General features: G+C 32.5%; 1 protein-coding gene across 1 annotated transcript in view; it reads right to left on the reverse strand.

Annotated features, from left to right (window-relative positions):
• Nucleotides 1-19,327, reverse strand: part of Smp_170810 (putative amiloride-sensitive sodium channel) — a gene marked incomplete at both ends in the record, with an annotated part of 66,559 nt that extends 47,232 nt beyond the window's left edge. Inside the window, 2 exons of the mRNA XM_018793852.1 lie at nt 18,791-18,954; nt 19,036-19,327. Of these exons, the coding sequence (XP_018648323.1) occupies nt 18,791-18,954; nt 19,036-19,327 (456 nt within the window). The remainder of the gene's footprint in view (nt 1-18,790; nt 18,955-19,035) is intronic.
• Between the last annotated feature and the right edge of the window lie 376 nt (nt 19,328-19,703).

Consider the following 19,703-nt stretch of genomic DNA (forward strand, 5'->3'; position numbering starts at 1 on the left):
GATATCTGGGGAAAGCACGGAATACAATGGACAACTCAGAATCAATGATAATATTTGGACTTCGCAGATGACCTGGTCCTTCTATTTCATACACACGAACAAATGCAGATGATGGCAACTAGTTTAGCAGCAACCTCTGCATCAGTAGGCCTCAACATACACGAAGGAAAAAGCAAGGTCCTCAAATACAACACGGAGAATATCAACCCAATCACACTTGATGGAGAAACTCTGGAAGAGTTGGAATCTTTCAGGTACATGGACAGCGGCATCTGATGCAGGTGTGGGAGCGAGGATTGGAAAAGCAAGGGCAGCCTTCCTACAATTGAGGAACATATGGAAGTGAAAATCTTCAATACGAACGTCAAGACAGTTCTAATGTACGGATCTGAAACGTGGAGAACTGCTACAAAATTGTTTATAGACAGTTGTTTGTGCAAGATACTCATTATCCATTGGCAGGATACCATCAGAAACATTTCGCTGTCGTAGAGGACAAACCAGCTTTCAGATGAAGAGGAAATCAGTAAGAGAAGTTGGGAGTGGATATGACATATATTACGGAAATCATCAAACTGCATCACGAGGTAAGCGCTAACTTGGAATTCTGAAGAGAAACGGGAAAGTGAAAGAACAAAGAACACACTACACTGAGAATTGGAAACAGACATGAAAAAGAATGGATAGCAACTGGAAAGGATTGCCCAGGACATAGCTGTGTGGAGAATGTTGGTGAGCGGCCTATGCTCTTCCACAAGGAGTAACAGGCGTAAATTAGTAAGTTGTGGGTGTATAAAAACCACGACAAGACTACAACTTATGGTTTTAAACTTTTATTGTGTTTTAATTGAGTTCAGTTTACAAAATGTTTGTTTATCAGTGTTGCATCTTTTCACAACTAATGATTTAGTTGAGAATAAAATCTAGAATAATGCACTAGATCAGAAATAAATCCGAAACATTTAAAAATAATTATATGAATGAATAATATTCCAAAGAGTAGTAGTATTTTTAGGGCCGATGTAATATGTCTTTACTCAATAGCTTTTATCCAGGTTTTGGTTTTTATAAAAATTCTCATCACTAGGTGATTAAAACATGGTTTCTATGTGTAAAATCGCATAATTAGATCATTATGGAATTAAGAGTAGAATGCCATTTTCAAAGATTTCATTTTAGTGTATGTGATGCATGTGCTGTTCAAACTCTTAACATGGACATGAATTGTTACAAATATTTGGCTAAATGTATTTCAGAAGTTATTTAATAAAGTCGTTTGAAAGCTATCCTACAGTGAAAGATTGAGCTTTAGCTCTTAACGGTTTTACTTTTTCAGGGTTTTTATATTTCTTGAAAAAATTCCTAAACTTAGATGAGTATTAAGTTGAAAAACCACCTGCCTTTCATAAAAACATAAAAAAAACAATTGATTAGTACTTCTAGATTATTTTAACTCTACCTGTAGCCCCTCCGGGGGCTACTACCGGTCCCAAGCCCAAATAAAGAAGGAGGGTTAGGTCCAGGACAGAGTGGGTTGGAGAATGCTGGTCGTCTGCCTAACTAAGTTAGTAAGTCCAGATTATTCTCTAGAAAGACCTACAAATTGTCATACATAAAATTATCAATAGCGAGCTATTAGGTTCGCGAGAGTTTTATAACATATGTTTTGATTCATAATTTGCCCTACAAATAGAACCAGTAGATAATTACTATTCAAATTTATAAGTAGTAAGAAGTTTTGAAGCTACTTTTTATTCATAAAATATTCAATCAAAAACACTAAGCCCAATTGTTTTTTATTAATAATAATAATAATAATTAAAGGTGAATGATGAAATTCATTAAGTGATTAGCAATTATTCACTTTCATTCATTTAAATAAAGTACATTTAAACACCATGCTTAGTGTGTTGATAATTAGTTCGCTACAATTGCAAACTTGGTTTGGCAATTTTCAGTCCGTTTTTTATGAAAATAAAATTATTGTTGAAACATGGTATTGGCATTTTTTTCTAAAAACCAAAAAACCAAAACGTCTTCCCTTATTTTCTATTATCTCAAATTATCTAATTATGGTCTTATTTCTATTCTAAATGAGAATATTTAGGATGTGAATGAGTCAATTTCATACGGAATTCCTATGATGGACTAAACTGCCAAATCGTGCATGGAGGAAAACTCACCGATTCATTCGAGGTAAAGACCGGTGTTAGGCAAGGTTGCTTACTCTCACCCTTTCTCTTTCTCCTGGGTGATCGACTGGATCATGAAGACGTCAACATCTGGAGGAAAGTACGGGATACAGTGGACAGGCAGGATGCAGCTTGACGATTTAGACTTCGCGGATGATCTGGCTCTTCTATCACAAACGCAATAACAAATGCAGGAGAAAACGACCAGTGTAGCAGCAGCCTCAGCAGCAGTAGGTCTCAATATAAACAAAGAGAAAAGCAAGACTCTCCGATACAATACAACATGCATCAATCGGATTACACTTTACGGAGAAGCTTTGGAGGATGTGGAAACCTTTACATATCTGGGCAGCATCATCGATGAATACGGTGGATCAGATGCAGATGTGAGGGCGAGGATCGGCAAAGCAAGAGCAGCATATTTACAACTGAAGAACATTTGGAACTCCAAGCAATTGTAAGCCAACACCAAAGTCAAAATTTTCAATACAGATGTCAAGACAGTTCTAATGTATGGGGCGGAAACGTGGAGAACTACGAAAACCATCACCTAGAAGATACAGGTGTTTATTAACAGTTGTCTACAGAAAATACTTCGAATCCGTTGGCCAGACACTACCAGCAACATTCTACTGTGGGAGAGAACAAACCAGATTCCAGTGGAGGAAGAAATCAGGAAGAAGCGCTGGAAGTGGATAGGACACACATTGAGGAAATCACCTAACTGCGTCACAAGGCAAGCCCTCACTTAGAGTCCTCAAGACCAAAGAAGAAGTGGAAGACCAAGGAACACATTACGCCTTGAAATGGAGACAGATATGAGAAGAATGAACAAAAATTGGATAGAACTAGAAAGGAAGGCCCAGGACAGAGTGAAATGGAGAATGCTGGTCGATGGCCTATGCTCCATTGGGGGTAACAGGCGCAAGTAAGTAAGTAAGAATGAGTGTTTAAATAGTCTTAAGTTTGAAAAGAATAATACAGATTTTAAAGTACTTTTTGTCATATTGTCAAACTAGTTGAAAAATGTTTGAAAACCATGAAGTATATTTCCCATGTTACATGGTGGTTTACAAATTCTCAGCAATTTACATCTGGAACATCATCAGAAATTAAAATGCAGACCTTCATATCTTTCAATGACCTTGTAAATTCAAATCATCGGTAGAAATGTATCGGTTTAAAGATGTCATGGAAACCAGCAAAAATCGAGGATGCTACTATCAAAATTCTAAATAACGATAACTAGAGAACAGACAAAATAAGATTAGATTTTGAATTAGCAATATATTCAAACAGAGGTAGAGATAAATAGCGGAGAACAGTTTCATGTGGGCTTTGTCTTTATATCAATACAATTCTCAACTCGATCCATTGAGTTATTAGTTTTTGTTAAAGTAAGAAGGTTAGCATTAATGCTGACTTCCAACTGGTGATCACTCAATATTTATCGTCGGGACCGATAAAGAAGTAAGAAACAGAAACTTGTTGAAATAATTTGTGCTGAGAATTCTATGTCATACTGTTGTGTGGATTGCTTATACTCACATAAGTAGTATATAACAATGGTCAGACAGATGACCGATAAGAAAAGAACGGAAACGAAACGCAATTGGTACGAAAATGCAAGAACAATAATAATTGAAGACTATGAACTGATATTTGCAGAATGAACAGTCAAGATTGAGACAATTGATTGATAGTTTGCAAATTAACTATGTACAGTATGGTTGTCAGATTTCAATGAGATACTCTGTAATTTCCATGTCAACTACATTCTATTGTCCCCACTCGTGTTCTTCTTAAGTAGAATACTAAATGTATAATATCGAATAAAGCTAACAATAATAATGATAACACTACTAAGATTTACCTCAGAATACTTATTATTATTTGTAATTATCTTATTGCTATCAATACTATATATTATAATTAATTCTAATTCTTAACTATACAGTTCAAAGTATAAAATAGAGGCTTATTCTTATAGAGTTTATAATATCCTTATTCTCAGCACGATATTTAAATGGTTTTTTTTTGCTTTGTAGGACATTTATTTAAATTTTCTTTAATTAAAACATTTTATGATTAGAGAACATGGCCTAGATACCTTTGTATGAATAAGTATATATATATTTGATTAAGGTAAATTAGATTAATAATCTAATTTTTATTCTATTCATCTCTTTAACATAACTGGCAGATTTTCTTACATATGAAATATGTGTTTTCATAGTTAAAAGTGTGAATCAATTGATGCTAGACCACCAAGGAAAATCTGGAAGCACTGGAAGGCAGTTTTGTCTTATTGTGGGACTCCTCAGCAGTGCGCATTCACGATCCCGCCTCGCGAGATTCGAAACCTGGACCTATCAGTCTTGCTCCAGAGCACTTAACCGATAGACCACTGAACCGGCATCAGATGGTGTTTATGTCTAACTCCGACCAATCCACGAAGTTGAGCAACCGTTCACCAATTGTCTTCAGTGATTTGATATCTCACAACAGACGTGGTTTGAACTCCACTGGTGCGAGACTGGTAGGTCCTGGTCTCGAATCTCGCGAGGCGGGATCGTGGATGCGCACTGCTGAGGAGTCTCACAATAAGACGAAACGGTCGTCCAGTGCTTCCAGGTTTTCCATGATGGTCTAGCTTCAATTGACTCACTCTTTCAACTATGAAAATACTAAATCTCCACAAAACCCCTTCTGAAATATATCTTTGTTTGTTTTTTTGGCATTAAATCTTCATTCTTAATGTTATGTCTTGATAACAATAATGAATGGTAACTTTGGGATCCATTTATCGACCAATACCATGCATATATTTTTTATCGTATAATCGCTCAATAACTAAACTATTCATAATCGTGTCCTCCTTATTATAAGCTTTATTTTGAACTATAAACTATTATTATACGATTGACCATTCCTGAATTATGCTCTATCTATTATTTACTATCTCCCACATTCACAGTGTCAGTTAGATGAATCTCGTACAAATGTTATTTTCCATTTTATGGCACGATGTGGTCAGTTTGATTGGTATATAAACCCAGTAGGTTCGAGAATAATGATGCATATTACAGAGGCTGTTATTGGTGTTCTGGACTTAACTGGCTGGGCTAGGTAGAAAGCAATCCTGACAAGTGCTCCAGACTGCTCGTACGAGTTTCGTGTGTTATTGGTCCGATCGATAATCCACTGTTCTCTAATTGGCAGTATTATCACATTAATCATCAATAAGGCATCCAGGCAGATACACAAGATATAACACTTAACTATAACAACGAGAGTCATTTCATTATTTTAATGAATGCATTTCTAATGGTCTTATAGATTGCTGACAAAGAAAATCTCACGCAAATATAAAATTCTTTCGAATTGAATATAAAGCTATAAATAACAGTTATAGTGAGTATGGTAAAGAAATATTTGTTCTAATTTATGAAATTAAAGGTAAATTTGGATATAGGTAAATCAATTGCATTAACAAAGTGATACCCTTAAATTGATAGTTTAGCCAGCATTAAAGATTGATACTGATCTTATTATTTTTTAAATCGAATATGATTGACTGAAGAAATACTACGAAGGAAGCATATTACTTTTAGGTAGATCACTATTTAAATAAAGATCATAGCAATTATCCTACGCTCAATTTCGATTATGATACTGTTATGATCACTGGAGCACATGACAGGCTCTAGCCAAAATGTTGATAACTTAAATATCATTCGATGATTCATCCTCCTCTCCATATATGTATGCACTCAAACCCTATTATCAGGTTTTGCTTTGTCTTGCTGCGTCCTTATACAATCTAGCTACAAATTTGCCTATGTAATTGCTCGCGCTTGCTTGCTGATACTTACTCATGTGCTTGTAGCTTTGTGGCCTGAGTTATTTGGTAATAAACTGTAGTTGCAGCTTCTCTTTGCTTTCTGGTTTCATGCACCGTTGAGATTTGTATTATAACAGTTATCGAGGTGAAAGATTAGCGAAGCATTGCAGTACAAGATATCTTTCTCGTTTGTTTAATATCCAGTTTATTAGTCACATGCTCACCTATTTGTGTACATTAAATTTTAAAATATCAGATGGCCTGTACCAGTGTTGTCATAATCAGTCCTATCAGTGATGTCGTCTTCATATAATGGAAATATCATGGCCACAAAAAGTTATGTCAAAGGTCTTTTCCAAGAAAAAAACATAATCATAATGATAATATAAACCTGAGATAGTTTCATGAAATTAACAGCCATGGTTGTACATTATTAAAGCTATGAACATGAATATTATTAATATGCATGCATTATTCATTCAAAGTTCATTGTTAGTTCGAAATTATGTAACAAATTTTTTAGTTATGGTATTCATTTCTAAAGAAAAAATTCACAGCTTACAAACCATACAAAGTTATGCTCAACTTCGTGGATTGGTTGAAGTTAGATATTAACACCGTTGGATGTCGGCCAATTCAGTGATCTAAATTTCAAGCACTTGCACGCAAGACTGATAGGTCCTGGGTTCGAATCTCGCGGGGTGGGATCGTGGATGCGCATTGCTGAGGAGTCCCACAATAGAACGAAACGGCCGTCCAGTGTTTCCAGGTTTTCCATGGTGGTCTAGCTCACTCATGCTTTAAACTATGAAAATAATAGAATTATTAAATGTTTGAATGACTTTAAAGTTAACTTTGATGATGCTATTCCAGGATAACAAAAAACTTTTCACAATTAAATAGTTTACCACTTAGATAAATTAAAATTATCAAAAGCACAATTGACTATTAGTGATCTATTTTAAATTGTTGAACTATGAACTATCAAATTTATTTAAGATAAATTAATTTAGTTAAACTTTAATTTGCTATTAGGGAAATAAAACATATATAATATAATTGAAACTGTTTTAAAGGGTCTAATTGTATCTTACATAGAAGTAAATAACAAGAAAATAGGAGAAACATGCGTATATATATATATCACTCAGTCAGTCAGTCACAACGTAGAAATTCGTGCGTACGTACATCAGTTTGAGTTGCCATACCACATTAGCACAAAAATACAATTGTCGATTCAAATCTCATAGTAGTAGAAGTAGTAAGAGTATAAGCATTAATCCGAAAGATTAGGGTTTGAAGATGTTATTCAAGGAGTATAATCCAGTGAAATAAATTTGAAAAGAGAAAAAAGGAAGGAATATGGAGAATTCAGATGACTAGAATTTGGGAGAACACAAATAGTGAATGCACCTTCACCATTGAAAACGATCTTCAGCCATTCCATTCAAGGTCTCTAACCATCGGTTGCTATCATCTCGCTGATCCCAAACAGGTAGTCTACACCTACCAACATGGCTCATTCCAATTGTCAGTGACTTCATGGACTTGTGCCACGTTTCGGTCTGACCGCCCCATATATATAGTCATTAAATCACTTTTCATTAACAATGAATTCAATGAGATATTTATTATGGTTTTATAAAATTTGGTCTTATAATAGAAATGAAATGTTTATAAGATAATAAAAAAAGAAGAAAACAGTACTTCATTTGTTTTTTGTCATAAAAGAAATATAATGTCATTATTAAGTAAAGGGGACATGCTGAATTGTATAATGAAGCAATCATTATTTGTTTACATATACTGGTGAAATATATAAACATTATTTATAATATTCTTTAAATTAATAAAGGCTGAAGAATACATTATGTCGAGAATTGGAAACAGATATGAAAAAGATTAATAGCAACTGGAAAGAACTAGAAAGGATTATTCAGAACAGGATTGTATGAAGAGTGCTGATAGGAGGCCTATGCTCCTCCACGAGGGGTAACAGGCATAAGTAAGTTTAAGATAATAATAAAAGTAGAATAATATAAATGTATTATATTTTATGAACTATTTTCAGCTGATCAACATCTTAATCGCATCGTTTGCATAATTGAAAACTTTCAAGCATGTATACTTGAAATAATAACTGTAATTTACAATTCACTTAGTATTGTTTGTTTGAATCTTCCCATTGATGCTTAGGAATGCAACTGGTTAGTCTCTTATTAACATATGTGCATACTGTGCGTATTGCCTCGATATAGCTCTAGTTCACAAGCATTATAAGTAAAGATGGATAGTGGCTAGCAGTGGAATCCAGGACGCTTGTTTCGTCTAATTCGGGACTCGTCAACTGGATGTACCTGCATCTCAGATTTGGTGTTCACTCTGGGACTCGAACCCAGTACAATGTCAATCAGTGTATAATCTAAATACGACATTGTCCGAATATGCATAAAAATAAGGAATATCTAAGCAGTTATCGGAAGGTTTATAAAGCTATTTAAAATTCCATGAATGTTCGTAAAAATATATTATTAACTAAGTGACAGTACGAACCAAGTGTATCGATTGTGATACAATTACAAACAAAACCTGATTTATATAAAATCAGCATTGTGGATAATGATTTCATCTATTTGATAGGTCAGATAATATATTTTATGCAAAAGGTTTTCTATCTAGCTGCTCAGTTCATCATCTTACATTGAACGAACTAATACCTCAAATAATCAGTCAATTAGACCTCTTTAATATTGCCTACAACTGTCTTACCATTTATACTCTAAAAACATCAAGGTGGATGGTTCAGTACATATCTTCAAATGTTATAAGAACCGTGTGACTCAAAAGTACAAAAGTTATTAAAATTAAAATCATACTGTCTACGAATTCATGGTTGTTAAAATAATCAATAATGCCAGAATTTCTACAGGCTTCATTAATATATTCAGAAAGATATAATTATTGGTTTATCACTAATGATGCCTAGGACAGAGTGGGTTGGAGAATGCTGGTCGGCGGCCTATGCTCCATTGGGAATAACAGGCGTAAGTAGGTAAGTTATCACTAATGATAATTATAATGTCTTAATTTCACATATGATTTACTTCAAAGACCACACTTGAGCTCAATTAGTGATTTTTAAATGCTTTACTCATCATTTTTTTGGTAACCCTTGAACTGTTTTTACGATATTTTCTTGACAAGATATTTTAAAAATTTTGATTCCTTATAATTCTGGCATTACCACATCACTAGGTCTTTCTATTAATAATCTCATATACGTGATCTTGATCGTTTCAAGTGTACACAATCGCCAACTGTGATTTTCAGTTTGCTTATCGTCATTTTTTGTTCATGATTTGTTCGCTTTATTATGTTACGTTCTGTTATGACTTTATAAAAATAGGCCGTATGTCAATTCGCTTACGATTTTATGTCCCGCTTTTTATCACGTAAATTATTCACCAATCGGAATACGACTTTTCCAATCTTAGGACTGTGCTAACCAATGACTTCGACCGGTTTGAGCAGTCTAGCGTTTTTATCAGTCCCTTGTCCACCTAGCCCTTCTAACTGAGTCCAGAACACTAATTACAGCTCCTACTATGCGAATCATTTATTTCACGCATACTTGGTTTATATACCAGACAGACAGGTAGACCTCACCACACCATAAAATAGGAAATAATATTTGTACAAGATCAAGTCATATGTGGCTGTGAATGTGGGAACAGTAAGTCGTACAATAATAATTCATAGGTCAGAATGAAGCTTGTAATAAGATGAATATGAATATATACAATCTAGTTACTCAATAGTTAAACCATAAGAATATATATATATATATATATATAGAATAATAGTCCATTAATAGGTCCTGGGAGTTACCCTTACTTATATCTTCACTAGGACATAACAGTTCCCTCATTGTAATTTGACTAAAACAGAAACTCAATGTCACTAAGATGATTTGACAATAAAAGCAATAATTTTCACCCACTAAGTTACTCATTAGAACTCTGTTCTACTTACTTCAGATTGAGCATTGGGATAGTATCACTACAGATCATACTTAAAATATATCTCAAAATTGAATCCGCTTTTCTGTACATGGTAAATGAATTGTATTGAATATTATTGTTTAAGTATACGAGGTTTTTTCACAACATATTTTAAAAATTTCAATTCCTTATAATTCTGGCATTACCGTATTGCTATATTTTTTAGGTCTTTCTATTAATAGTCTCACATACGTGATCTTGATCCTTTCACGTGTACAGAATTAGCAGTTGTGATTTTCAGTTTACTTATCGTCATTCGTGTTCATGATTTGTTTACATTATCATGTTACGTTTCCTCATTGTAATTAAACTAAAAAAAAAGAGACTCAATGTGACTAAGATGATTTAATAATAAAAGCAATAATTTTCAACCACTAAGTTAGACGCGAGAACTTTTCTCTATATACTTCAGGTCGAGCACTGATATAGTATTGTGGTGTCGGTTGCTTAAAACACACATAACTAGCAAATGACGATGATCAGACAGAGAATGTATTTCACTAGAAGATCGATGAGGAAAGAATGAAAGCGAAATACAATTGGTATGAAAACACAAGAACAATGAAATCAGAGACGATGGATTGTTATTTGCAGAACGAACAGTTAAGATTAAGACAATTGATTAATATTTTACAAATGAACTTTTTACTGTATAGCTATCAGATTTTACTGAGATAGTCTGTAATTTTGTGCCCGAATACATTCGATTGTCCACACTTGTGTTCTCATTCACTACAGTATCACTACAGATCATATATCTAGAAATTGAATTCGCCTATCTGTACATGTTAAATGAATTATATTTAATATTATTGTTTAAGTTTATAACCTATTATTGACAAACCATCTTAACAATATATTCACCTTTGATTCCTTCATATTATGTCTGTTATCTTATCCTATAAATTGTTCTTTTCACTTCTATTCATGTATATATTGAAATGGATATATATGATCAATTCTTTAATATAGATTAATTAATTAAATCCTTTAAAATTAACCTTGATTCTATGATCAATTTAACTAAAGTAAAACAAATCTTGTTTTTAATTTGACCTGATAATAACACGTTTTTAAATAATTAATCAAATTTTTTTTCGAAGTAAAAATTGAATGAAGTGAATTGTGAAATTTAAATTTTCTTTTTTTTTTTTAAAAAAAAATTAATGAATTATCCATTTGCGTGAATCTGTCAAGATGAATATAAAAATACAAATAAACTAACCCGAAGAGAATTATGAATGGGGTACCATTTGAGAATTATTTTATAGATCAATATGATACATGTTGGTAAGTAACTAAACTATTCATATTCATGTTCCGCTTATTGTGAGCTTTATTTTTATCTGTTAATTATTATTATACGATTTACCATTCTTGAGTTATACCCAGTCTATTGATTACTGTTTCCCCTATTCACAGCCACATTTGGCCAAATCTTGTGCAAATGTTATTTTCTATTTTATGGTACGATGTGGTCAGTTTGTTTGGTATATTAACTCAGTATGCTTTAAATATATTATTCATATTGCAGAGGCTGTTATTGGTGTCCTGAACTTAACTGGCTGGGCTAGGCTGAAAGCAGCACCTATAAATACTCTAGACTGATCGAACGGGCTTCGTGCTACTAAAATGCTACTAAAATAACAAGGTCCTGATTGGCTGTTAACATACTGTTACTATGGGATCTCAAGGTCTTTTAATTACTATAAAACCCCTGTTTTTCTGTACATAATTGAACCTTAATTGAACCTTGTAGTAAAGTGCTTCTCTGATGCTCGTGTCTTCTCTCTGGTCTTTCAAGTCGCTGAGTAGTGCTAGCCTGGGGTTATCCGAATAGCTAGGATCCGAATAAAGCGTTCAACCTACGAGACATAACAGCTTTAAATACATTATTCATATTGCAGAGGCTGTTATTGGTGTCCTGAACTTAACTGGCTGGGCTAGGCTGAAAGCAGCACCTATAAATACTCTAGACTGATCGAACGGGCTTCGTGTATCATTGGTCCGATCGATAATTCACTGCTCTCTAATAGGCGGTATTATTATGCTGTAAATTAACAGGGCACACTGGTCACAAGTTATAACAAGTAATAATAGTAATAATGATAATATATTGATTTAAAATATTGGATCGTGGAATAGTTATTGTTATTGTTGAAGTATTTCTGTTTTGATATTATAAAGGCGAATTTGATTCAAACTCATATTATAATGTTGGACAAGTTTATTCTATTGCTAAAACAAAGCGTTCTCTATTCTATTTATATAAGAGATAAACGACAAATGATAAGAAATTGGTTTCCTTACTAAAACAATGTAGAATAAAGATACGATTTCTCAGTTTTGACAGTTTACTGATTAGTTGTAGGATGCCTGATCCAATTACTTTCTTATTTACATCAGTTCAATAAAAATGGACCAATTAAGTGCTGATTAGGAAGAACAAATAGATTTTGTTTAAGGAGATATCTAGAATAAAGTCAATGTCTGTGATAATGTTGTGTTCTCTAATGTTATTGGTTCAACTGTCAAGGTTTCATAATCATTTCGAACTTAATTATCAATAAAAATGAAAGTTTTGTGATTAAGTAGTATTGTGTGTGGGTTACTTACATCCACATAAGTAGTATGTGGTAATGGTCGGGCATTGAATGTATTTCAGTAGAAGATCGATTAGGAGAGAATGGGAACGGCACGCAATCAGTATGAAAATGCATGAACAATGAAATCAGAGACGATTGACTGATATTTACAGAAGGAACAGTCATGATTGAGACAATTGATTGATAGTTTGAAAATGAACTGTCTACTGTATGATTATCAGATTTAATGAGATATTCTGTAATGTTGTGCTACAATACATTCGATTGTCCTCATTAGTGTTCTGTTCACTACAGTATGACTCAGTGAAAAACTATCATAAAAAAATAGTTCCTGTGATCTATATGCCAGTTATACATTATTCCAAGTTAATAACACAAAAAGAAATAACTTGGAAATTATGGTACAAATTATATTGAAGTATATTCCAGGTCTCATTAGAAATTAATTCATATTTTAGACAGTAGGAAAAATCTGTATGTTCATATTTATCCTTGAAACTTTCGAATTATAAATGTGTTTATTGATTCCCTGATTTGAGACCTACTAATTGAATGTTCCTGCGTCCTACTCTTAATCAACATACTATCTATCAGTTCACTTACCAAAAGATATTGATTAGATTCAATCCTGAATATTACCAATCAGAAAAGACAAACCTTATTCAGTCTGATTGTTTTAATCGGGGTTTTAGGTAAGACGTAATTATTATCGAAGAAAAAATGAAAACAATCTATATTAGACAAGTAATAAAAACACTATATAAACTTCCTTAAGTAAACCCTTTCATCAATTAACCATCCGAATGGTATAGGGTATTCACTAGACTAATTTGCGTAAATATTTAGTCAATTTTGTCAACTTTAGCAAACCAGTGATCATTTACGATTAATGTCCTTAATTTACATTAGGTGTTATAAGGCCATAATAAATGATTCATTATCAGTCTGCTATAACACATATTTTTCGAAAAATTCAAGTATTCTAGTATTTTAATTATTTTATCAAATCATTTATGTATTTCATATGTAAACAAAATAGTCGGTTGATAAGTCTGCTTCCACTTGTTGGTATATATCTCCATATAACTATGGTACACAATTTCTAGTACTAACAGTTTGTAGGTTACTATTTGGAAAAAGTGGGAAAAGAGGAATGTACTAGGTATTTGACGGTGAATTGCTGAATTGATCTATCTATATAATTTTAAGAAATATTGATTGTACACTTACTGTTTACAGACATTAACACCTTTGGATGTCGGCTGGCCCAGTGGTCTAGAGGTTAAGTGTTCTCACACGAAGCCAAATGCCCTAGGTTCAAGCCCCGAATGCGGCATCGTGGGTGTTCACTGCTGAGGAGTCCCACACTAGCATGAACAGACGTTTAGTTCCTCCAGGTTTTCAATGGTGGTTTAGCTTACATCGATTCATGAATTCAACTATTAAAATCACAAACACCTATTCTCATTATAGTATTTTCATTTAATCCTTATGATATGCTTCATTTTAAATGACTATAGTTTTATCATATATCTATATAGTTCTAAAATAAATGCAATCATTTAACTATAGATCTTAATCAGTTTGAGAATTGCAACCCGTTGTCAGATACAATCACAATGTCCACAAATAGAAATTTGTAAGTAATTGTAAGTTATTAGGTATTAGTATCAGAGTTCCACTTAGTAATTACATATAACTCTGGGTATTGGTAGAGAGTTACCAATAATAAAATAACTATATACTTAGGATATCACAATACGTAGAAATTTCAATTTCTGACGTTTCATAACTGTATTATTTTTATTGTTACTATGAATAAGTAGCTGACGTCAAGTCACGGAACGTCATCAATTCAAATTCCTATTCATTGAAATATAACAAATTTTTTATTATTTTATTTTACTGCTTTTGAAATGGTGGAAAAGATTTGTACCGAATTGAAATGATTCCAATTATTGTTATACTTTAGAATCTGGTTCATTTCATTACAAAGTTTTCATTATCATTCTGTACAGAACTTATTTCATATAAAAGTAGACATTTATGATAGTGTTCAATGTTACAATGTAAACTTGATAATTAAATCATTTAGCTGAAACAATTTTAACACAACAAAATGTTGTGCTTTGTTAAATCACAAAAACTTGTACTCCTATCGATATATGACGTGATGATGTTGCGAATTCGAAAACAGGGAATTATCGACTGAACTAATGACTCATGAAACCCGTACGAGCAGTCTATAGTACTTATCAGTACTGCTTTCCGCCTAGCCTTACCTGTTAAATCCAGAACACCAACAACAGCCTCCGTGGTATGAATCATTTATTTTAAACATAATAGGTTTTTATACAAACCAACAAAACCGCATCACACCATAAAATAGAAAATAACATTTGTACAAGATCTATCCAAAAGTGGCTATGAATGTGGGAGACAGTAATTGATAGACTGGGTATAACTCAAAAATGGGAAATCGTATAATAATAGTTCATAGATCAAAATAAAGCTTATAATAAGAGGAACACGAATATGAATAACTTAGTTACTTAACAATTATACAGTAGGAAATATAGGTATAGTATTATTCCACAAATAGATTCCATTAGTTATCAATCATATTTCCCATCGGGATATGACCGAAGGTTTAGAGAAAAATGACATTTCTTAAATAAAATCACAATAACTGAAATGAAATATTTACTTATTGATGACATAACTGACAAATTTTTTTAGGTCACCTAATTTATTCTATTATGTTATGTATTTTTCTATGATTGATATAATTTTGTCTTTTAAATGCAAAGTTTAAAAAAAATGGTTGTGGTCGATATTCGGTATTATTCAGAAACTTCGTACACTGTTCGTCCTGATAACCGTTACTGGATAATGCTCTCAATGGTGTTTAAATCAGAAGGCAAATACGAAGTGTTGATCACGTTTATTATTCCACCATGCACAAGTCACCAAAACCTCAGGCGCATGAAGCAAGAATAAAAAACTAGTGCCGAAGAGCAAGTGAGCTGCTATAAAATATATATCAACAATATCTTTTAGTATCAGAAAAGGTTTTGTGGATATTATAGTAATCTTAATAGTTGAGATTATGAATCAATTGAAGCTAGTTCACCATGGAAAACCTGGAAGCACTGGACAGCCGTTTCGTCCTATTGTGGGACTCCTCAATAATTATGGTAAATCTTATTTAAGGTATTTTGCTTTCGACAACGAAACAATATAAACGAATAAATTGTCCAGTATAAACACTGTCAGTCTATTGTTACATACAAGTCTTTTATTGATTTGACTGTAATACATTTTCTAATAATTAGTTATGGTTTTATCAAACTAAAGAGGGCTACGTGTTATCATTGGAAATTGATCATAATTTGTTTAGTACTTATAATGTGTTGTGATCTACTTATATCCACATAAGTAGTATATGATGATAGTCAGACATTGAATGTATTTTGGCAGAAGACCGATAAGGAAAGAACTGATATGAAGCGCAATTGGTAGGACAATACATAAACAATGAAATTAGAGAAGATGGATTGATATTTACAGAAGGAACAGTTAAGATTGAGACAATTGGTTGTTGTTTTGCAAATTAACTGTTTGTTGTATGGTTATCAGATCTTAGTAAGATAGTTTTAAATTTGTGCTTAAGTACATTCGATTGTCCCCACCCGTGTTCTTGTTCACAACAATTGGATACAAACCTTTCATTAATATTGGATATAAGATTCATAATCAAAAGTTCCATCTTGTTGTAATATCTAGTAATTATCGTTTTATCACCTCAGTGATTGTTTATTAACATGGATATTCATTGTATTCATACTGATTTAGGATTATCACTTTTATGAGTGTAGTTTAATAAAAAAACTACATCAACAACCTTTTATTCAGTATTTTGTTTTGATTGCTAGGCATGAGACAAATATAATCATTGGCAATGGGTGATAGTCTCTCATTGTAACAAATTGACTGTAGTTAAAAAGTGTAGACCATTGAATGTTGAATCAATGGTTTTAACATTAAGCTCTAGACATGATCTCTAACTGTCCTGAACTCGGTACTTGATCTAATCGTAGATGCGGACTGTTAAGGAGTCTTGCACTAGGACGAAATAGCTATCCAGTTAGTGATGTAAAACTATGGAAACATCTAAGTTGGTAACATTTGTATACATAAAAAGAAATTTATGTGGTATAAGTTTTTCATCGCTTTTACTCAATCGTATTGAATGCTATACATCAATAACAGATAGAGTTTCAACGACAGATTAGTATAACAAAGAAAAATTAAAGCATATATTACTAAGGAATCAGTTGGTTGTATTTTCTTTGCTTACCTAAGTTATGTATAGGTTTAATAAGTCAATTGTATGATCTACAAATTAACACTGTGTAATTGAAGTGAATAGCAGAAAAGTGAGGAAAGAAACATTTTTTTAAAAGAACAAACTTCAAAATAACACTAAATCAAAACTTGACTTGTATCACAAAATGTTTCATAGACTTTAGAATCATTCGATTACTATGTATACTTACTAACTGTACTGAATAATGAACATGTAAACGATTGTAGGAAAAAAATTAAGTGAAATACGAAATTTCTGAATACTATATATCCAAGTAAACAACACCAAGTCAATTTAAACATCACCCCATTGGATAAGCAAGTGGCTATCAGGACTCAGTAGCTGTTATATCTAGTGGCCGAGTGGATGCCTAGTTAATGTATGACTTGATGAGACCGCCAATCAGAGAGCAGCGAATTATCGATTGGAACAGTGACACGCGAAACTGTACGAACAGTCTGGAGCGCTAACCGGTCCTGCTTCTGCCTAGCCCAGCCAGTTAAGTCCAAAACACCAATAACAGCCTCTGTGGTATGAATCATTATTCACAAACATACCGGGTTTATATACCAAACAAACTGATCACATCGTACCATAAAATAGAAAATAACATTTGTATAATATTTAGCCAAATGTGAATGTGAATAGTAATCAATAAACTGATGATAATTCAAGAATCGTATAATAATAGTTCAAAGGTCAAAATAAAGCTAATGATAAGAGGAACACGAATATGATTAGGTTAGTTACTTAACAATTATACAATACAATTTCCTTCAGGATACAACAGTAGCTATGTGGATAACGCGATGGTGTTTGAAGTGAATGGTGCTGGGTTCGAGTTCCGGAGTGAACTTCAACTCTGAGATGCAGGTATATTCAGCTGATGAGTCCCAAATAAGACGAAACGTGCTTCCTGTATTCCACTGCTAGCCACTATCCATCTTTGCTTACATTTGTTGATGACGAAAATATGATTAGTATTCAGTAATGAAAATCATAAGTAAAATACTTATCTATCATTAGTAGACTTTTAACTAAATTTAGAAAAAAGTATATGTATATTTACGCTTATGTGAAGTATCTCTATGATTAATAGAATATATAGATACGAGGCCAACATTGTTATTTTAATCTTTTTCTCTCTTGTTTCCTTATTAATCAAACTGTTGAACTTAAAAAAAAATGAAAAGATGACATTTGTTGGTAGAACAGTGTTTAACGGATAACTGATTCTCAAATCTTTTACCATATTCATCATATTTGTTTCATTTTTATACAACTATACAAATGACAATAATGTAATACAATTGTTGAAAAATAAACAGAATTACTTTATAAGCAAAGATGGATGGTTGCCAGGAGTGGAATCCAAGACGCGCATTTCGTTCTATTTGGGACTAATCAGCTGGATATACCTGCATCGAAGAGTTGATAATCACTCCGCTATGCATGTATATCCAGCTGACGAATTCCTAATAGGACGGAACGCATGTCCTGGATTCCACCGCTAGCTACCATCCATTATCCCTGCTTATAATGCTTGTGAATTATGACGATATCGGTGCAATCCCCATTCTCTTCTCGTTATTAGTATGAATGTTAAATTTGAAACATACTATGATAGTTTTTTAGGCAGCATAAATATTCTACAGGTAAGCAAATATCTAATATGATACTGATTTTGATAGACATATTTAATTAATAATATAACTTACCATACAATGAATTACTGTATGACTTAAATTATGTCCAAGTTTTGGTACAACAATTTGAGGTAAACTTTCTAAATATCCACCCATTGATACTGCACTAGTAACTTGTTGATATGAATGTATATCATTACTATAATAATATGCTTTAGCTGCAAAATTATTCAAATCTATAGCAAATTGTCTAGGTGATTTTAATTTATATTTATTTAATATAATATTGGCTTCAGATGATAATGGTCTTAAATTACATAATGTTAATGATGGAAATGGTGATGGTGTATCACGTAATACTTGTGGTGGATGTATTACATTATATTCTAAATATTGACGTGTTAATATAAACATACAAATAAATAATCCACCAAAAAATAATATCACTGATCCTATCCATAATATTTGTAATGTTTTATTACGAGCATTTACAACTCTTGTTACACCACGTATAGTTGTTGTTTGACAAAAATATAAAAATTCTTTTTTTAAACCTTTTCTTAATTGTAATTCTTCTTTGGTAATTAATTTTTTTGATTTTTTAGTCATGATATTCACAAAAAGTGTATTTACATAATTGAATATTAAAAGATTTAGATAAATGAGTATATGAAGGCTAAGTGAAATCGTCACCTTCGTAACTAAATTTTATAAGAAATATATACCTAGAATGGGATTGGTCATTTTCGAATGGTTGGGAGATGATCAAGAATGAACCAATTAGAATTTAGAATGGTTGATAAATAGTCATTTACAGAAAAAAAGATTGAATATAAACTTTATTGTTGTTATACCTAATCATACAACATGCAAAAATTTTCTATTTTTTAAACAGATTACTTACAAGACATATGGGTTACAGTAATAATTGTAGCTGTAAATAATTCCCCAAAATCAATAGCTCTTTAAGTGTTCGATATTGGAT

Source organism: Schistosoma mansoni, chromosome 1 (assembly GCF_000237925.1).
Source record: "Schistosoma mansoni strain Puerto Rico chromosome 1, complete genome".
Classification (NCBI taxonomy): Eukaryota; Metazoa; Platyhelminthes; class Trematoda; order Strigeidida; family Schistosomatidae; genus Schistosoma; species Schistosoma mansoni.